The 18,938-nt window shown below is 37.4% G+C and overlaps 1 protein-coding gene across 2 annotated transcripts in view; it reads left to right on the forward strand.

Annotated features, from left to right (window-relative positions):
- The window catches only part of CRPPA (CDP-L-ribitol pyrophosphorylase A), a gene marked incomplete at its 5' end in the record, with an annotated part of 300,046 nt that overhangs the window by 27,238 nt on the left and 253,870 nt on the right, over positions 1-18,938 (forward strand). For both annotated transcript variants that reach the window (XM_082846264.1, XM_082846265.1), the window contains one exon: positions 6,101-6,250. In XM_082846264.1, coding sequence (XP_082702390.1) covers positions 6,101-6,250 — 150 coding nt within the window. The remainder of the gene's footprint in view (positions 1-6,100; positions 6,251-18,938) is intronic.

Here is an 18,938-nt window from a genome sequence, read left to right on the forward strand (position 1 = left end):
AAGTCTTATTTCCATGGTCATCTTCTGCCTAGTTGTTCTACTCATTATTGAAAGTGGGGTGTTGATATCTCCAACTGCTGGATTATTTATTTCTCCTTTAAATCCTACCAAGTTTTGCTTCATGTATTTGGGGATCTGTTAGATAAATTTTTATATCTTGTTGAATTGACCTTTTTTAAATTTTAAGATGGGTTTATCTTTAACATTTTTGGATTTTTTCTGGTATAGCTACTCCAGCTTTCTTACAGGTTGCTGTTAGTTTGATATGTATCCTTTTTCATCCTTCTGTATTCAGTATATTTGGATCTTTGAGTCTCAGATGTGTGTCTCCTGCAGACAGCATACAGTTGGGTTTTTAATCCAATTTGACAATGTGAGTTTGGATTGTTTAATCGACTGAAAATTAATGTTATTGATATACATTGACCACTTTATTTTCTGTTTCATGTGTGTCTCTTTTCTCATTACTTCTTGCTTTCGTATCAAATGAATATTTTCTATGGAACATTAATTTGTTTATTTTCTCACTTTAACTTTTTATTTTCTTAGTGGCTACTCTAGGGCTTACAGTATACATCTTAACATAATTCAGATATATGCTAACTAAAATCTAGGGAGGTACAGAAATGTTACTCTTAAATAGGTCTATTCCCTTTTCTGCCTTTTTGTGCTATTAGTGTTAGGTGCATGTATGTTAGAAACCCAATAATCCATTGTTGTTAACACTTCATCTTATTTTACACCAGTTATAGAAGTTGAGAAGAAAGGTGAGCTGTAATTATATGGAATGTCATATTAAGTTTTTTGTTTTCCATTTTCAGTTTTCATTTGTTACTGTAGATTCAAGTTATCATCTGTTAGTTTCTTCCTGTGATATACCTTTACTCATCTTTTCCTTGTCACAATATGCTGTTTTTGTCAAATATATATTTCAATATTATAGGTTGATCAATTAACTTATATATTTATTTTATACATTCCTTTTTAAACCTCTTAACATAAGAAAGGAGAAAAAGGCATTTATAACTTTTTAATTTTTTTTAAAGTGATTCGTGCTCTTTTTTCATGTGGATTTGAATTATTGTCTAGGGTTGCTTTCTTTGAGCTTAAAGATTTTCAGTGTTCGTAGGGTGAATCAGCTAGCCACAAATTCTGCTTGTTTGCTCAGAATCTTTATTTTGATCTGATGTTTGTAAATGCTCATTTTACTGGACGTAACCTTTAACAGGTTTTTATTATGAGCAGTTACCATATCACCCACTTGCCTTCTGGCTTCCATTGTTTCTGATTAGATTCAGTTGTTAATCTTATTGGTGTTCCCTTGTTAATGATAAAACATTTTTCTTTGGCTGCTTTCAAGTTTTTTCCCTGTGATTTTAGCTTTCGCGTTTTTACTGTGATGTGTCTGGATATGAATTTCTTTGTGTGTATTCTGCTTTGAGTATACTGAGCTCCCTGAGTGTGCAGATTGCTTTTCTTGGGAAATTTTCAGTCATAATTTTTTGAATATTTTTTCTCCTCCTTTCTTGCCTTCATTTTCCCTCTGGTACTCCTATTACAAAAATGTCTGTAATGATGTCCTACATTTCTCTGTGAATCTGTTCATTTTTCTTTGTGTAATCTGTTGATCTGACTTTAAGTTCATTTATTCTCCTGTTCAAATCTACTGTTGAACCCCTCTAGTGAATTTTTCATTTTAGCTATTTTGCAATTCTAAAATTGCTACTCAGTTTTTAAAAATAGGTATTCCTAATATTGATAATACTAATGGTCATCATACTTTCTTTCTTTCTGCGTGATATCCTTTCTTTCTTTGAACATATTTAATACCTAATTTGAAGGCTTACCTGATAAGTGTGACACTTGGGCCGTTTCACAGGCAGATTCTGTTGCCTGCTTTTTTTTTTTTTTTTTTCCTTTGTATAGATCACACCTTCCTGTTTGGATGCATGTCTTTACATTTTGTGGTTGTTGTTGAAAAATGCATATTTTGGATAATGTATTTTGTCAGTTCCAGTTACCTCCTACCTACCTACCCTAGGCTTATTATTTTCTTGGCTACTAAAATAGACCAGCAAAGTCACAGTCTTCTTCCTGTACAGGGCAAAACCTCTAAAGTCACTTCAGAGGGTGCAGTTCTAGACAAGTGTTGAGTCACCGCGGAATGACAGTCGTTTTAGCAGGGTTCGCTTCATCTGTATTTCCCCGATCTCCGTTATACTGTCTGCCTTTGACGCCCAACGGATAAGCTCCATTCATTGCCTGCTGACTGCTCTTTTTTCGGAACAAGTGCCAAATACATAAAGTACCCTACAGTTTGATCCAAGTAAATTCTGGTCCCTTAGCCAGGGGTAGTTTGTAAAGCCGGTATTGGAGGTTTGCTCTGATTCTGGGGGTGGGTGGGTGGGCGATTCTTGTTAGCTGTCTCTTGTTCTGGTTGTCTCTGGTAAACTAGCTTCCCTATGGTTCAGCTTTTTGCTCTCATGAAGCTCTCACCTTCCTCTTAATTGCTTACCATGATCTCCGTTTCTTTTGAGAGCGTGCTTACCCTTAAACTTCCTCACACTTCCAATTAAGCAAGTTCCCTTGGGGAGAGCTTAGTAGCTGTCTCTTCTTAGAGGCTGTCTTTCTCCCTGTGAAAAACCACCATGCCACTGCTTTGGAGCTATAGTTGGGCATGTTGTTTGAGTGACACCACTACTTCGTGAGCAGGGTGCTGCCTGGAGACATTAGACTCGTCTTCTTTTTGCCTCTCCTGGCACAGAACCTCTGCCCTGTGTGTGACTGGGCCAAGCGTGATCGGGGCCCCAGTATTCCCTACCTACCATGCCTGGGGTGGGTCTTGCACTCTGTTGGGTGAAGGGAGTCTACAACCTCTTGGCCATACTTGCTGGTAACTGAGCCTTTGTGACATGGAATTGAGTGGGATGGGAAATGCTGGCACTCTGCCCCTCCCACTGGGAGCTGGCGGGAGAGGGAACCCTTTCTTTTTGGCCATACCTACTCTGAGTGGAACTTAAGTCACATTGAGCTGAGTGTTGTGGAATGAAGGAAAAAAAACAGATGACGGTTCCAGTACCACAGACTCTGTTCTTTCCAAGGTTTAAGAGAGATTCTTAAATGTTAATTTATTGAATGCCCTTAGGACAATTTTCAAAGGCTTTAAATGGTTGTTTTTTTAAAAATGCTTTTCTCTAGTTGCAGAGAGTCTGCACAGCTCTTCATGGAGACATTTTGTATGTCTCATGTTCTTCTAAATTTTTATGTCATTGTCTGGCATAGAATTAACCGTAAGTAGTTAGTTAATTATAAGTAATAGAACTATATTTTTTTCCTTAAAAAGCACTATGACGTATGTGCATGTGTGTTCCTTTCCTGTCTTCTAACCTCTGCTGATAGGTGCTAGGCTTGACAAGTCAGGCTTGCTCTTTTTTTTTTAATTGGAGTATAGTTGATTTACAATGTTGTGTTAGTTTCAGGTGTACACCAAAGTGAATCAGTTATACATATACATATATCCACTCTTTTTTAGATTCTTTTCCCATATCGGCCATTACAGAGTACTGAGTATTGAGTAGAGTTCCCTGTGCTCTACAGTAGGTCCTTACTAGTTATCTATTTTATATACAGTAGTGTGTATATGTTAATCCCAGCCTGCCAATTTATCCCTCCCCCCTGGTAACCATAGGTTTGTTTTCTACATCTGTAACTCTATTTCTGTTTTGTAGATAAGTTCACTTGTACCCTTATTTTTAGATTCCACATATAAGTGATACCATCTGATATTGGTCTTTCTCTGTCTGACTTAACTTCACTCAGTATGACAATCTCTAGGTCCATCCATGTTGCTGCAAATGGCATTATTTCATTCTTTGTTATGGCTGAGTAATATTCCATTGTATATATGTGCCACATCTTATTTATCCATTCCTCTGTTGATGGACATTTAGGTTGCTTCCATGTTCTGGCTATTCTAAATAGTGCTACAATGAACATTGGGGTGCATATATCTTTTTGAATTATGGTTTTCTCTGGATATATGCCCAGGAGTGGGATTGCTGGATCCCCTAATCAATGACAAAGGAGGCAAGGAGATACAATGGAGAAAAGACAGTCTCTTCAATAAGTGGTGCTGGGAAAACTGGACAGCTACATGTAAAAGAATGAAATTTGAACACTCCTTAACACCATACACAAAAATAAATTCAAAATGGATTAAAGACCTAAATGTAAGGCCAGCAACTGTAAAACTTTTTGAGGAAAACATAGGCAGAACACTCTATGACCTAAATCACAGCAAGATCCTTTTTGACCCACCCCCTAGAGAAATGGAAATAAAAACAAAAATAAACAAATGGGACCTAATGAAATTTAAAAGCTTTTGCACAGCAAAGGAAACCATAAATAAGACAAAAAGACAACCCTCAAAATGGGATAAAATATTTGCAAATGAAGCAACTGACAAAGGATTAATCTCCAAAATGTACAACTCATGCAGCTCAATATCAAAAAATCAAATAGACATTTCTCCAAAAAAGACATACAGGTGGCCAAAAGGCACATGAAAAATGCTCAACATTACTAATCATTAGAGAAATGCAAATAAAAACTATAATGAGGTATCACCTCACACTGGTCAGAATGGCCATCATCAAAATATCTACAAACAGGGCTTCCCTGGTGGTGCAGTCGTTAAGAATCTGCCTGCCAATGCAGGGGACATGGGTTCGTGCCCCGGTCCGGGAAGATCCCACATGCCGTGGAGTGGCTATGCCTGTGAGCCATGGATGCTGAGCCTGCGCGTTTGGAGCCTCTGCTCCGCAACGGGAGAGGCCGCAACAGTGAGAGGCCCGCGTACCCCCCCACAAAAAAGAAAAAAAGAAACAAACCTACAAACAATAATGCTGGAGTGGGTGCGGAGAAAAGGGAACCCTCCTGCACTGTTGGTGGGATTGTAAACTGGTATAGCCACTATGGAGAACAGTATGGGGGTTCCTAAAACAACTAAAACTAGAACTATCATACGGGCTTGCTCTTTATCTACCTTTCACCTACTTGGACTTTACTCCTTCCCTATCACCCCTGGCTGTCTCTTCACTTTTGCTATTATGCCTAGGCTCCAAATCTCTGCTTGAGTCACTGGAAATGGCCGTACAATTTGTACAACCTGCTTGGCTCTCACATTAGCTTTGATTTTCAGCCAGTCCCTTGGCTTTTGTAAACTAGTTTATGGACTGTCCTTCTCAGATGTTGGTCTCCTTGAGACCAAATTTGTTCTTAGGTATTAATGTTATATGCTGCAATTACATGAAAGATAGGACATATTATAATCAATATAAGACAGCTGGGTTAAGGCCTACCCTAGGAAGTTTAAGGCTACTTCACCAAGGTAGCTGTCTGGTAATGACCTTCAAGACTATATTACAGTGAAACTTATTAAAGGTAAAGGGAAAAGCTGTCAGATAAGGTGTCTTTTTAAAGATTAGATGCATCTATTAATGAGACAGAGCTTTCATAGGAGCAATTGAAATCAATGGATATTAGCCTCAGGGAGCGTTGCATTGATGCTATATTTGAATGGAGCTGTTTTTTTGCAGGAGTTAGAGCAAGACATATATTCATTGTCACTTGGCTGGTGGCTGAGCTCATTTTGGTGATCTTAGGGAATATGTTTTGTTCCTTAATGATGTAACGTGTAAATTAAATACTTGAAGGCACACTAACAAGTAAATATTCACGTATAATCCGTTTCAGTTCTTTGACAGTAGTCTCCGTCCCATCTTCAGGGAATACTCAATTGTATCTTAGCATCCTTTTTTCGTATTTGACTTCAGTGGCCTGTGATGAAGAGGATTTTGGATCCATAATGAAAAATTATTTCTGTCTCTAATATATGGAACTATAGTGGTATGAGATTGGTTTTTGACTGGAAATGATTTGATTTATGAACGAAATTAAGACTTGTTTAAGTATGTTCTTGAGGTAGCTTGTTGAAGGTGTAAGATCCGTTTCAAAACAAAGATACCGAGTTCAGAATTGGACTTTCAGATATTTTCTAACTGAAATAACTGTGTCATTTGCCTCTCTGTTTATCCTTTAGGCTGCAGGAGCAATCCGACCTCTTGTATCTACTGTCATCAGTCCATCTGTAGATGGCTGCTTAGACCACTCACTGGAACGTGCGAGACACAGGGCAAGTGAAATGCCACAGGCCTTTCTATTTGATGTGATCTATGAAGCATATCAGCAGGTAAGAATCTTCGCTTTTTGACAATCTGCTGTGTTGAGGGTCTCTAAGAACCACCCCCATATTTGGAGATTAGCTAGAAGAACTCAAGGAACTGAGTACATAGTTGGACTCAAGGCTAAAATTGATTAGAGTGAAGTTGGATGATAAGAGAAAAAGACCCAGGCAGAGTCTGGAGGAATCCATGTGTAATCTTCCTCATGATCTCTTTCCTTCAGTGTCGCACAAAGTACACCTTCCGTCCAGCAGTGAGAAGGCAGCAGTTTGGGTGTGATGTTTCTTTTCAGGGAAGCCCATTAGAGATTTGATGTCTATGGTATTGTGTTGGTCACATAGATACCCTCTGCCTTGCACACAAACTTCAGACTCCCAGGAGAAAAGCCGGTGTTCAACATAAAGCATATTGTAAACCATATTGTTTATGTGAACATCAAGGCACAGTGAGCCACTCTTACCAGTTAACTGTTCACTGGAAACACTCCAAGAGCCAAGTTCCCAGACACTGGCCGAGGGCCCACCTGGTGAGCAGGTCTACTGCTCAGGCCTGCAATCTCAGGCCTAATGTAGTAAACATTTTGCACAGCTGTATAGATATTTTGTTAAAATTTTAAAGGTAAGTGATTTCAAAATATCAAATCATTCATGTTTAGATTATACTGGATTGTCTTTGTTTTCATGTTTTGGAAACATTTTTGTACCTGTAAATTTTACTGCTATTCATTTCTGTGTTTATTTATTAAACAGTTATTAAATATCAGGTAAAGTGCTTGTCAGAAACTTCCCAATGAAATAAGATCACTTACAACAACTAAGGCAGTGCTTGGCTGATGTTAGACAATCAGTAAATAGAGAAAGATGGACTTTAAAGAATATGAGATAATGGTAACATAAATATTGACATTTTATAATAAAAGAATACCGCATTTTGGATAGAAAGTTAATCACAATGAATCAATCTTGACTATCAGTTACTGTTTTAAATATTGAGAATGTAAATCGTAATCAGTTTTCATAGTATGAATAGTCGTCAGTGGTTTGTTTTGTTTTCTTAAAACTCGTTATACAGAAATTTACCTGTATTTGATCATTAATCAAATATTACCCTATCGATAATCCTATAAAGCCTAAATCTTGCTAAATCTTTCTAATATTTTTTAAGATTAATGAAAGAATTTGTTCATCTTTATATAAGCATTTACATTAAGAAGAATAAATATGTTAGCTCTGTCTTAGAAAATTTAATATAACCTTGTGATCCTCACACTAGAGTAGCATGTTTCAATGGTTTTTAGTAGAGAACTAAGCCCTAATACACTGAGGCAATAGTTGTCAAATTATGGTTCCCAGACCAGCAGCATAAGCATGTTTTGGAACTTGTTAAAATGCAAATTCTGCGCCTCCACCTCAGACTTAGTTACTTAGAAACTCGGGGAATAAGACCCATCCATTTGTGTCTTAACAAGCAAGCTGGCCACGTGATCCTGACTGACACTGAATTTTGGGAACCAACACCCTAAGGTATCCGTTGTATGTGATAAATTCTCTTCTGTTGTGTTCTTGGGAGAATGAGAACGTAGTCACACAAAAATAACTGTTCTGTGGTTCAGATGAGGAACTCTCAAGCCATTTTGGAGGTTTTGATACAAGTTCTTATGAGAATTATTTTTGATCATAAAGGCATTCATAAGGAAATTTGTGTAAAAGATGTCTCTCATGTATATGATTTGTGTATATATGTTTGCTTTTAACGAATAGAGAAGAGTAAGATATGACAGAGTTCCAAGGGTGGGAAGTTGTTCTCTATAGAGTGGTCAGAAGTACTCTGTGAAAAGGTAAAGTTTAAACCAACATTGGGAAGTAATTGAGGCGATAAGTCATGCAGGTAACTGACAGAACATTATTTTACGCACAGGACGCGGAATCTAAGAAGGTGGAGCAAGGCTGGAAGAGAATGACATCATGGGGGGAAGTAGGAGGTGTACCTAGGTCCAGTATCTTGTTGAGCCTTAAAGGCAATGTTATGGGCTTTAGATTTTACCCTGAATGAGAAGGGAAGACTTTGAATGGTGCTGTGTGAAACCTCACTTCTATGGGGTCACCTGTCAGTTGTGGGGATGGTACCTTACAGAAGGTAAGGGAAAGAAGTAAGCTATAGTGATGATCAAGGCAAAGATGATGACAATTAGGGCAATTTGGATAGTGGAGCATTTGGTGTGAAGTGTTTGTTCTGAATATATTTAAAAATAAAATGAGGATAAGCCAATTGGTCTCATATGGGATATCAGAATGGGAAGAATCATGGGTCCAAGAATTTGCTCTGAATAACTAGAATGTAGTTGCCCCTTTTTTTCTTTTTTATTTATTTGTTTTGGAGTATAGTTGCTTTAAAATGTTGTGTTTCTACTGTACAGCAAAATGAATCAGCTATAAGTATACATATATCCCCTCTTTTTTGGATTTTCTTCCCATTTAGTTCACCACAGAGCTTTAAGTAGAGTTCCCTATGCTATACAGTAGGTACTTACTAGTTATCTATTTTATACATAGTATCAATAGTGTATGTATGTCAATTCCAATCTCCCAATTGCAGTTGCCCTTTATTGGGATGGAGAATGCGAGAGGAAGAGATGGTTTTGTGTGATCAGATCAAAAGTTTGGTTCTGAAAGACTAAGTTTGAGATTTCCTTTAGACATACTCAACTGTATCCCTTAACCTTTTTGACTATATGGAACTAGAATTCTGTGGAAAGATCCAGATAATGATAGGCAGTTGAGAATTGCCATCATGCAAGGCATTTAATGCCTTGGAGTTAACTGACCTAACTAGAAAAACAGGTACAGAGAAAGTAAGAGCTACAAAGGCTGAACCCTGGGGCAAAGATTGAGTTTGTGAAGATGTATTAGTTTCCTATTACTGTTGAAACAAATTACCACAAACTTACAGAATTAAAAAAAAATACTTTAAAATTCTAGAGATCAGAAATCTAAAATCAAGGTGGTAGGGCTGTGTTTCTTGAGACTACAGGGGAGACTATCTCCTTGACTGTTCCAGTTTCTAGAGGCCACCTGCATTCCTTGGCTTCTGGCCTATCCCTCATACCATTACAAGCTCTTGATTTCAATGTCACATCTAATCCTAGTGATGACATCAGACCCATCTAGATAGTCCCAGATAATCTCCCCATCTCAAAATCTCTAATCTTATCTTCAAAGTCCCTTTGCCATCTAAACGACTTATTCAGATTCTGGGCATTAGGACATGGATATCTTGGGAAGGGGCATTATTCAGAAGAGGAGTGGCCAAAGAGTAAGAGGGTAATGTCCCAGAAGCTTAGTGAAGAAAGGGGCTCAGGAGTGATTGAGCAGTTGTTAAATGCTGCATAGTGGTTTAAAAAAGGATCGAGAACTGACCATAATAAGCCTTAGCAGTGTGAGATCGCCAGTGTCGGGGTGGTGGTGGTGTTAGTTATGGAAACCTGGTTGCAATTGATTGACTAGAGAATAGGAGGGCCGCTTTTTATAGGAACTTCCATGCATATGGAGCAGAAAAATGGGGTGGCCGAAGGGGGTTCTAAACTGAGAAATTTTTTATTAAGGTGGATGGCATGACAACATATTGATAAAATGATGGAGTGATTTAGTAGAAAGGAAAAGACTGATACTGTATTGAGAGGGGATGGACAGTTCATCCACAGGGATAGGAGGAAAGGCCATATTTGGGTACAGATGTAGATTAATAGATGTAGTGGGAAGATTTGTTTGAGTTTGTTGTCCGATTTTTATTAGTGATGCGGGGTGCAGATCATCAGCTGAGACACAGGGAGGGGGGAGGTATCTAGGCTTTAGGATAGAAAAGGATACCTCTAGTCCATAGTAAATACTGACTTGTATTGTTAAATTCTTACACTTAAGCTAAACATACACAAAATCATCCCAAAGAAAAAATCTAGCTATTTTCCAGGGCTATTTTCTGGACATTTATGGGAAACTGAAATATTTGATCAAAAAACCTGCAAAACCATCAAATGGGTCAACCACTAATGTGGCCTTGAAATGTGGACTTGACATGTGAACTTTTTATATTTTATCAAGGGTGTAACTTTGCTTTGTGGTACTCACGTAGAAAATACATAATAGTGTTGACCATTTACTGAGTTGAGCAGAAATCGGGCAGTTGTAAGTAAGGTCATATGAGATTGTATTATACATAGAAGAAACACATCTTAATCTGATCCAAAGCCATATGGCCTGGCCAAAAAGGTGGGTTTTTCTTGTTTTGTTTTTGTTGTTGTTTTTCCCGAGTTTGAGGTTACAGATGACTTCTCCTCATCAAATTGGGTGCTGGGAAGTTATAGATGTCAAGCTGCAGTTCTGTCTATGAATCTGCTGGATTGTTTCCCCCACCATTTCTTGTCTCATGTCATTCATCCTCTTGTTCTGTGTGCTCTAGTTATGCTTACTTTATTTTCTCAAATATAAGTTTGGTCCTTTCTGGAACTTTACTTCCTATCTTGCTGTATATCCTTTAGATAGTAAGTAAATTATCATTTAGGGAAGCCTTTACTGTCCACCCCCATCCCCACTAGGTTAGTCTAACCCACTACACATTTTCCTAGTGTCCTGTTTTTTCTGCCCAGCATGAAAATTAGAATGGAATAATTACTTGGGAAATCACTTACGAAATGTCCAACTCCCCTGCTAGACCATGAGCCCTGTGAAAGTAGGCACGGTACCTGTCTTAGCAACTTGCCTGATATTTTATTAGTACTGAGTGCATATTTGTTCAGTGGATGAGCATCAAAGTGTATGCATATAAATATGAAAAATATCCAACGTACTGGGCCACTTTTTCAAGATATTAACAGTTTCCACTCTGCATTTAGGTCCCTATGCAAATGTCACCTTCTCAGAGAAGCTTTCCACTGATAACTTATATATAAAAATGTTCTCTGTCATGTATTGCTTAATTCTGCTTTTAGTTTCATTAGATATCACTAATGTGTTTTTGGTAGATTTTTCTCTTTCCTGCATGACCGCTCCATTAGAGCAGGAATTTTATCTTATTTGTAGCACCTGGAAGAGTTCATGGCTTACATGATGTTCTTAACATTTTCAAATGTAAGAATTTTATCCATACATGGGTATATGTAGATACATGTTTATGTGTTAACACTTAGGTCAGTTATTATGTAAAAAGCTTTGCATGGGGTAATATATATGTTATGTACATACTGAAATTTTTTTCTAAAACCTTCAAGAAATTCATCTGAGAAATTTAGAAGTATAGGCAAACATTTGTGTATAAAGCTAGTGATTTGCAGCATTTTTGTAAATGTGAGAAATTCTATTCGGCCTCTATTTCTAGAGATTAGTTTTGAATGAATTTAAAGAGTCACTTAATGAATGGATAAAGATGTGGCACATATATACAATGGAATGTTACTCAGCCATTAAAAGAAACGAAATTGAGTTATTTGTAGTGAGGTGGATGGACCTAGAGACTGTCACTCTGTCATACAGAGTGAAGTTAAGTCAGAAAGAGAAAAACAAATACCGTATGCTAATATATATATATATGGAATCTAAGAAATAAAAAAAAAGGTCATGAAAAACCTAGGGGTAAGACGGGAATAAAGACACAGACCTACTAGCGCATGGACTTGAGGATATGGGGAGGGGGAAGGGTAAGCTGGGACAAAGTGAGAGAGTGGCATGGACATATATACACTACCAAAGGTAAAATAGATAGCTAGTGGGAAGCAGCCGCATAGCACAGGGAGATCAGCTGGGTGGTTTGTGACCGCCTGGAGGGGTGGGATAAGGAGGGTGGGAGGGAGGGAGACGCAGGAGGGAAGAGATATGGGGACATACGTGTATGTGTAGCTGATTCACTTTGTTGTAGGGCGGAGGCTGGTGCACCATTGTAGAGCAGTTATACTCCGATAAAGATGTTAAAAAAAAAAAAAAAAGAGTCACTTAAAGTTGTTTTGGGGGAATCTTTATGGAGCATGAAAATGCTCATGATATTAATATAACTCGTTATGTTAACTATATATAATATGTATTTATGCTTACATGTACACGTGTGTGTATGAGTACACATACAAAACAGAAAAACTAGTTGGATATGTGAATACTGACATGTGACTGGGTTGATAGTAATTGAAATCATTAAAAATCTGCAGATGTGATACACATTTAAAATATATAAATACTTAAGTATTTGGTTTTGATTGGTTTTGGACTTTTGCACGTACTTGCTTTTGTTGCTTAAAAATGATTTGAAAAACTTTCATTCCCTGAATTTTTAATGACACATCAAGCAGCTGCTAAAGGAAAAGATGGCTAAATTAAAGAGTAACAAATTCAGTAGTGAAAATTACTCAGTCTATAGAAACATGAGGAAAACACCAGATTGGTCCAGAGGATTCTTATTGAGTATTCAAATACATAATCATGTTCTGTACTGTTTTAGAAAAATTTTGTACAAAAGCTTTTTAAATTACATGAATCAATTTCTTGAGGAAAATTGGTATGATGGGCACAGATGGTATTCTAAACTTTATTGAGACCTGGCCTCATTTCTAACAAGTTTTTAAGTTCTCAATGAGAATTTCAGAAGATAACTTGTTAAATTTTCATGAAAGTGCACATGCATGGAAGACAGAGCAGGACTCAACCAGTGACAGAATTGTTCTCTTCAGTGTTAATGATGTACCTTTTGGTTTGATATACTAGACTTCACTGCAGAGATTAATACGTAGGTGTTAAATTTTCTCAATCTCCATTAAGAGTATTTTAATAAAACTGGCTGTTTAACCTGAAAGGGGAAAAACACCTTTCAAAAACATGCCTAAAACAGCCCTTGGATTCTTAAAGATTCCTGTCACTGAAGTCTCTAGATCCAAGAATACAATTATAAAATTAAAGGAATATAATAGGAATTTCCTTTTGTACTACGTACCCTGCTCACACCCCACATGCATTAGAATAAAATAGGACTTGTATCTTGTACTGAGTGCTAACACGTTGGGCTTTAAATGCCAAGTTAACAAGAAACCAGTCAAAAGCATTGAACTTTATGAAGAGTCTTTCCTTTATATCCACAAGCATTACAGTTCTCGGAGGTTTTATTGCTGTTTTTACAGAGTGTACTTGCCCATTCCTTCTGCCTCCCTCTCCGTGTTTAGTTAGGCCTGGATTGAATTTGGAGGTGATGAGGAAGAGCCTCAGGATAGAGTTTCAGAAGAAACCTCACATCACATGGGGTTTTGAAAAGGAGAAGTAGGAAAGAGAGGAGGGCAGTAATCATTTTTATAAATGAAGAATTGAGAAAGGGATAGAAATGAAAAGATATGTAGTGGGGATGAGTAAGTGAAAGACGGAAGAAACTGTGAAGAAAATGAGTGACAACCAAATGAGGGCTCTTATGGCAAAGCTTTGAGTTGGAAATGAGCGACTTGTTGAATTAGTGGAAGTATCTGCAAAACATTATTTTTGCCCCTCAAATGTCAGGCACAAACTATGGTAGCAAGTTGCACATCTCATAAATAAAACCATGATCTATAGATTTATACTTTGAGAAAATAAATTCACAACTTGATAGTATGTTTGAATTTATTAAACACGTCCCAAAGTCATGCTTTTCTCTATTGGTCATATTTCTCAAGATTGTATCCTTCTCTCTCCTACCTTTATTTTTCTTCCAGTTACCCTACTTATATATATTCAGGTAACCAGATGAGTTCTGGTTCTATTTTGGAGAAATTCGAAAGTGCTATAGGAAAAAACGATTCTGTGACAGTGGCTGGGATCTCCTTTGAGAATATTTTTACCTTCAGAAGTTTCTTAACCATAGCCTAGAACAGTACTTTGTCTCTTATTTACTTCATGTATATGGAGAAAACCTTATAAATTATTGCTTCACAAACTTGCTTTTTTTCTGAATCTTCCCTTACATTGATAAGCTTTGATGGTACAGTTTAAAAACTAATCACTTGATTATCTTTTGATACAGCTCTCATCCTTCATGTGGACTTGGGTGGGGGGTGGGGGGAGGATCTCTCTTGATGATGTTCCTCCTGCCATCCTTGTCCATCTTTAATGTTCCACACCAGTGATCCCTGCAAATGATCCTTTTAACATGCAAATCTGTCAGTGTTCATCCACAGCTTTAGGACTTCAGGTTGTCCTCTGTGGTTCATAGGATAAAGTACCAGCTCCTAAGCATGGCATACAGTTACAGTCCGTTGCTCAAAACTCCAGTCTACAGACTTTATGACTTAGTTTCCTTACCACATCTTTTATCCGATTATGTCTACTTTGGGTATATACCGTTCCTTTCATGTTTCATTAAAAATAGGCAGACAACAAAAAAACAAATGGACCTAATTAAACTTAAAAGGTTTTGTACAGCAAAAGAAAGCATCGACAGAATGAAAAGACAGTCTACTGAATGGGAGGAAATAATTGCAGATGATATCACTGGTAAAGGGTAAATATCTAAAATATATGAACAGTTCATATAATGTCCAAAATAACCTGCAAAAATGGGCAGAAGACCTGAATACACATTTTTCCAAAGAAGACATACAGGTGGCCAATGGGCGCGTCAAAAGATGTTCAACATCATTACATTGGAGAAATGTGAATGAAAGCTACAGTAAGATATCACCTCACACTAGTGAGAATGGCTATCATCAAAAATCCCACAAATAACAAATGTTGGTGAGGATGAGAAGAAAGGGAGAACCTTTATACACTGATGGTGGCAATGTAAATTGGTACAACTATTGTGGAAAAGAGCATGGAGGTTCCTCAATATACAAAGGATCTAGAAGTTCAACTCCTGGGTATATATCTGAAGAAAACAAAAACATTAATTTGAAGAGCGATATGGACTCCCATGTTCATAGTACCATTACTTAAAATAGTTAGGATATAGAAGCAATTGAAGTGTCCAACAAGTGAATGGATAAAGATGTGGTATATATACACAATGGAATAGTATTCAACCATAAAAAGAATGAAATTTTACCATTTGCAGCAACATGGATTGACTTGGAGGTATTATATTTAGTGAAATAAGTCAGACAACATATGGTATCACTTATTTGTGAAATCTAAGAAGCTAGTGAAAACAGCAAAGGAACAGACTCAGAGATATAGAACAAACTAGTGGTTACCAGTGGGGAGGGGGAAGGTAAGAAGGGCAAGATAGGGTAGGGGATTAATAGGTACAACCTACTAGGTATAAAATAAGTTTAAAAAAGTAAAACATCTACTTCACTATCATTTATTGGTCACCTTAATTCCTGGTGATTTTTTCCCCTTTATTGAAACTTTTGAAATCTGTTGCCTTATACCCTGAAGTGTTTTACCATCAAAGTTTTTAACGTGTATATACAGATACATTACAGTGCAAACTTGTCAGTTCCCTTCCTGTTTTGTTTTGGATCTTAGGTGTTTAGAACTGACTTGATGTTCCTTCTTGGTTTATCGTTGGTTACTGCAGTTTATCTGTGCTAGCCACCTCTTTTTTAAAAATTTTATTTTTTCTCTCCGTTTTCCAAGATCTTACTCTTCTGCTTCCTGAAAAACCTCTTCTGTTACATTTAATGCTTTTCTTAGTCAACTTTCATATGTATCTAAATACATGCCTTACTCAGGTGAAGTTTTTTTTTTAACATCTAAATTGGAGTATAATTGCTTTACAGTGGTGTGTTAGTTTCTGCTTTTTAACAAAGTGAAGCAGTTATACATATACATATGTTCCCATATCTCTTCCCTCTTGCGTCTCCCTCCCTCCCACCCTCCCTATACCACCCCTCTAGGTGGTCACAAAGCACCGAGCTGATCTCCCTGTGCTATGCGGCTGCTTCCCACTAGCTATCTGTTTTCCGTTTGGTAGTGTATATATGTCCATGCCACTCTCTCACTTTGTCACAGCTTACCCTTCCCCCTCCCCATATCCTCAAGTCCATTCTCTAGTAGGTCTGTGTCTTTATTCCTGTCTTACCCCTAGGATTTTCATGACATGTTTTTTTCTTAAATTCCATATATGTGTTAGCATACGGTATTTGTCTTTCTCTTTCTGACTTACTTCACTCTGTATGACAGACTCTAGGTCCATCCACCTCATTACAAATAGCTCAATTTCGTTTCTTTTTATTGCTGAGTAATATTCCATTGTATATATGTGCCACATCTTCTTTATCCATTCGTCCGATGATGGACACTTAGGTTGTTTCCATCTCCTGGCTATTGTAAATAGAGCTGCAATGAACATTTTGGTACATGACTCTTTTTGAATTATGGTTTTCTCAGGGTATGTGTCCAGTAGTGGGATTGCCGGGTCATGTGGTAGTTCTATTTGTAGTTTTTTAAGGAACCTCCATACTGTTCTCCATAGTGGCTGTACCAATTTACATTCCCACCAGCAGTGCAAGAGTGTTCCCTTTTCTCCACAGCCTCTCCAGCATCTATTGTTTCTAGATGTTTTGATGATGGCCATTCTGGCTGGTGTGAGATGATATCTCATTGTAGTTTTGATTTGCATTTCTCTACTGATTAATGACATTGAGCATTCTTTCATGTATTTGTTGGCAGTCTGTATATCTTCTTTGGAGAAATGTCTATTTAGGTCTTCTCCCCATTTTTGGATTGGGTTGTTTGTTTTTTTGTTATTGACCTGCATGAGCTGCTTGTAAATTTTGGAGATTAATCCTTTGTCAGTTGCTTCATTTGCAAATATTTTCACCCATTCTGAGGGTTGTCTTTTGGTCTTGTTTATGGTTTCCTTTGCTGTGCAAAAGCTTTGAAGTTTCCTTAGGTCCCATTTGTTTCTTTTTGTTTTTATTTCCATTTCTCTAGGAGGTTGGTCAAAAAGGATCTTGCTGTGATTTATGTCATAGAATGTTCTGCCTATGTTTTCCTCTAAGAGTTTGATAGTTTCTGGCCTTACATTTAGGTCTTTAATCCATTTTGAGCTTATTTTTGTGTATGGTGTTAGGGAGTGATCTAATCTCATACTTTTACATGTAGCTGTCCAGTTTTCCCAGCACCACTTATTGAAGAGGCTGTCCTTTCTCCACTGTACATTCCTGCCTCCTTTATCAAGGATAAGATGACCATATGTGTGTGGGTTTATCTCTGGGCTTTCTATCCTGTTCCATTGATCTATCTTTCTGTTTTTGTGCCAGTACCATACTGTCTTGACTACTGTAGCTTTGTAGTATAGTCTGAAGTCAGGGAGCCTGATTCCTCCAGCTCCGTTTTTCTTTCTCAAGATTGCTTTGGCTATTCGGGGTCTTTTGTGTTTCCATACAAATTGTGAAATTCTTTGTTCTAGTTCTGTGAAAAATGCCAGTGGTAGTTTGATAGGGATTGCATTGAATCTGTAGATTGCTTTGGGTAGTAGAGTCATTTTCACAATGTTGATTCTTCCAATCCAAGAGTATGGTATATCTTTCCATCTATTTGTATCATCTTTAATTTCTTTCATCAGTGTCTTATAATTTTCTGCATACAGGTCTTTTGTCTCCTTAGGTAGGTTTATTCCTAGATATTCTATTCTTTCTGTTGCATTGGTAAATGGGAGCGTTTTCTTGATTTCGCTTTCAGATTTTTCATCATTAGTGTATAGGAATGCCAGAGATTTCTGTGCATTAATTTTGTGTCCTGCTACTTTACCAAATTCATTGATTTAGCTCTAGTAGTTTTCTGGTGGCATCTTTAGGATTCTCTATGTATAGTATCATGTCATCTGCAAACAGTGACAGCTTTACTTCTTCTTCTCTGATTTGGATTCCTTTTATTTCCTTTTCTTCTCTGATTGCTGTGGCTAAAACTTCCAAAACTATGTTGAATAAGAGTGGTGAGAGTGGGCAACCTGATCTTAGTGGCAATGGTTTCAGTTTTTCACCATTGAGGACGATGCTGGCTGTGGGTTTGTCATATATGGCCTTTATTATGTTGAGGTAAGTTCCCTCTATGCCTACTTTCTGGAGGGTTTTTATCATAAATGGGTGTTGAATTTTGTCAAAAGGTTTCTTTGCATCTATTGAGATGACCGTATGGTTTTTCTCCTTCAGTTTGTTAATATGGTGCATCACGTTGATTGATTTGTGTATATTGAAGAATCCTTGCATTCCTGTAATCAACCCCACCTGATCATGGTGTATGATCCTTTTAATGTGCTGTTGCATTCTGTTTGCTAGTATTTTGTTGAGGATTTTTGCATCTATGTTCATCAGTGATATTGGCCTGTAGTTTTCTTTCTTTGTGACATCCTTGTCTGGTTTTGGTATCAGGGTGATGGTGGCCTCATAGAATGAGTTTGGGAGTGTTCCTCCTTCAGCTATATTTTGGAAGAGCTTGAGAAGGATAGGTGTTAGCTCTTCTCTAAATGTTTGATAGAATTCGCCTGTGAAGCCATCTGTCCTGGGCTTTTGTTTGTTTGAAGATTTTTCATCACAGTTTCAATTTTAGTGCTTGTGATTTGTCTGTTCATATTTTCTATTTCTTCCTGATTCAGTCTTAGCAGGTTGTACATTTCTAAGACTTTGTCCATTTCTTCCAGGTTGTCCATTTTATTGGCAAGGAGTTGCTTGTAGTAAGCTCTCATGATCTTGTATTTCTGCAGTGTTAGTTGTTATTTCTCCTTTTTCATTTCTAATTCTGTTGACTTGAG

Source organism: Leucopleurus acutus (genome assembly GCF_964270905.1).
Source record: "Leucopleurus acutus genome assembly, chromosome: 9".
Lineage (NCBI taxonomy): Eukaryota > Metazoa > Chordata > Mammalia > Artiodactyla > Delphinidae > Leucopleurus > Leucopleurus acutus.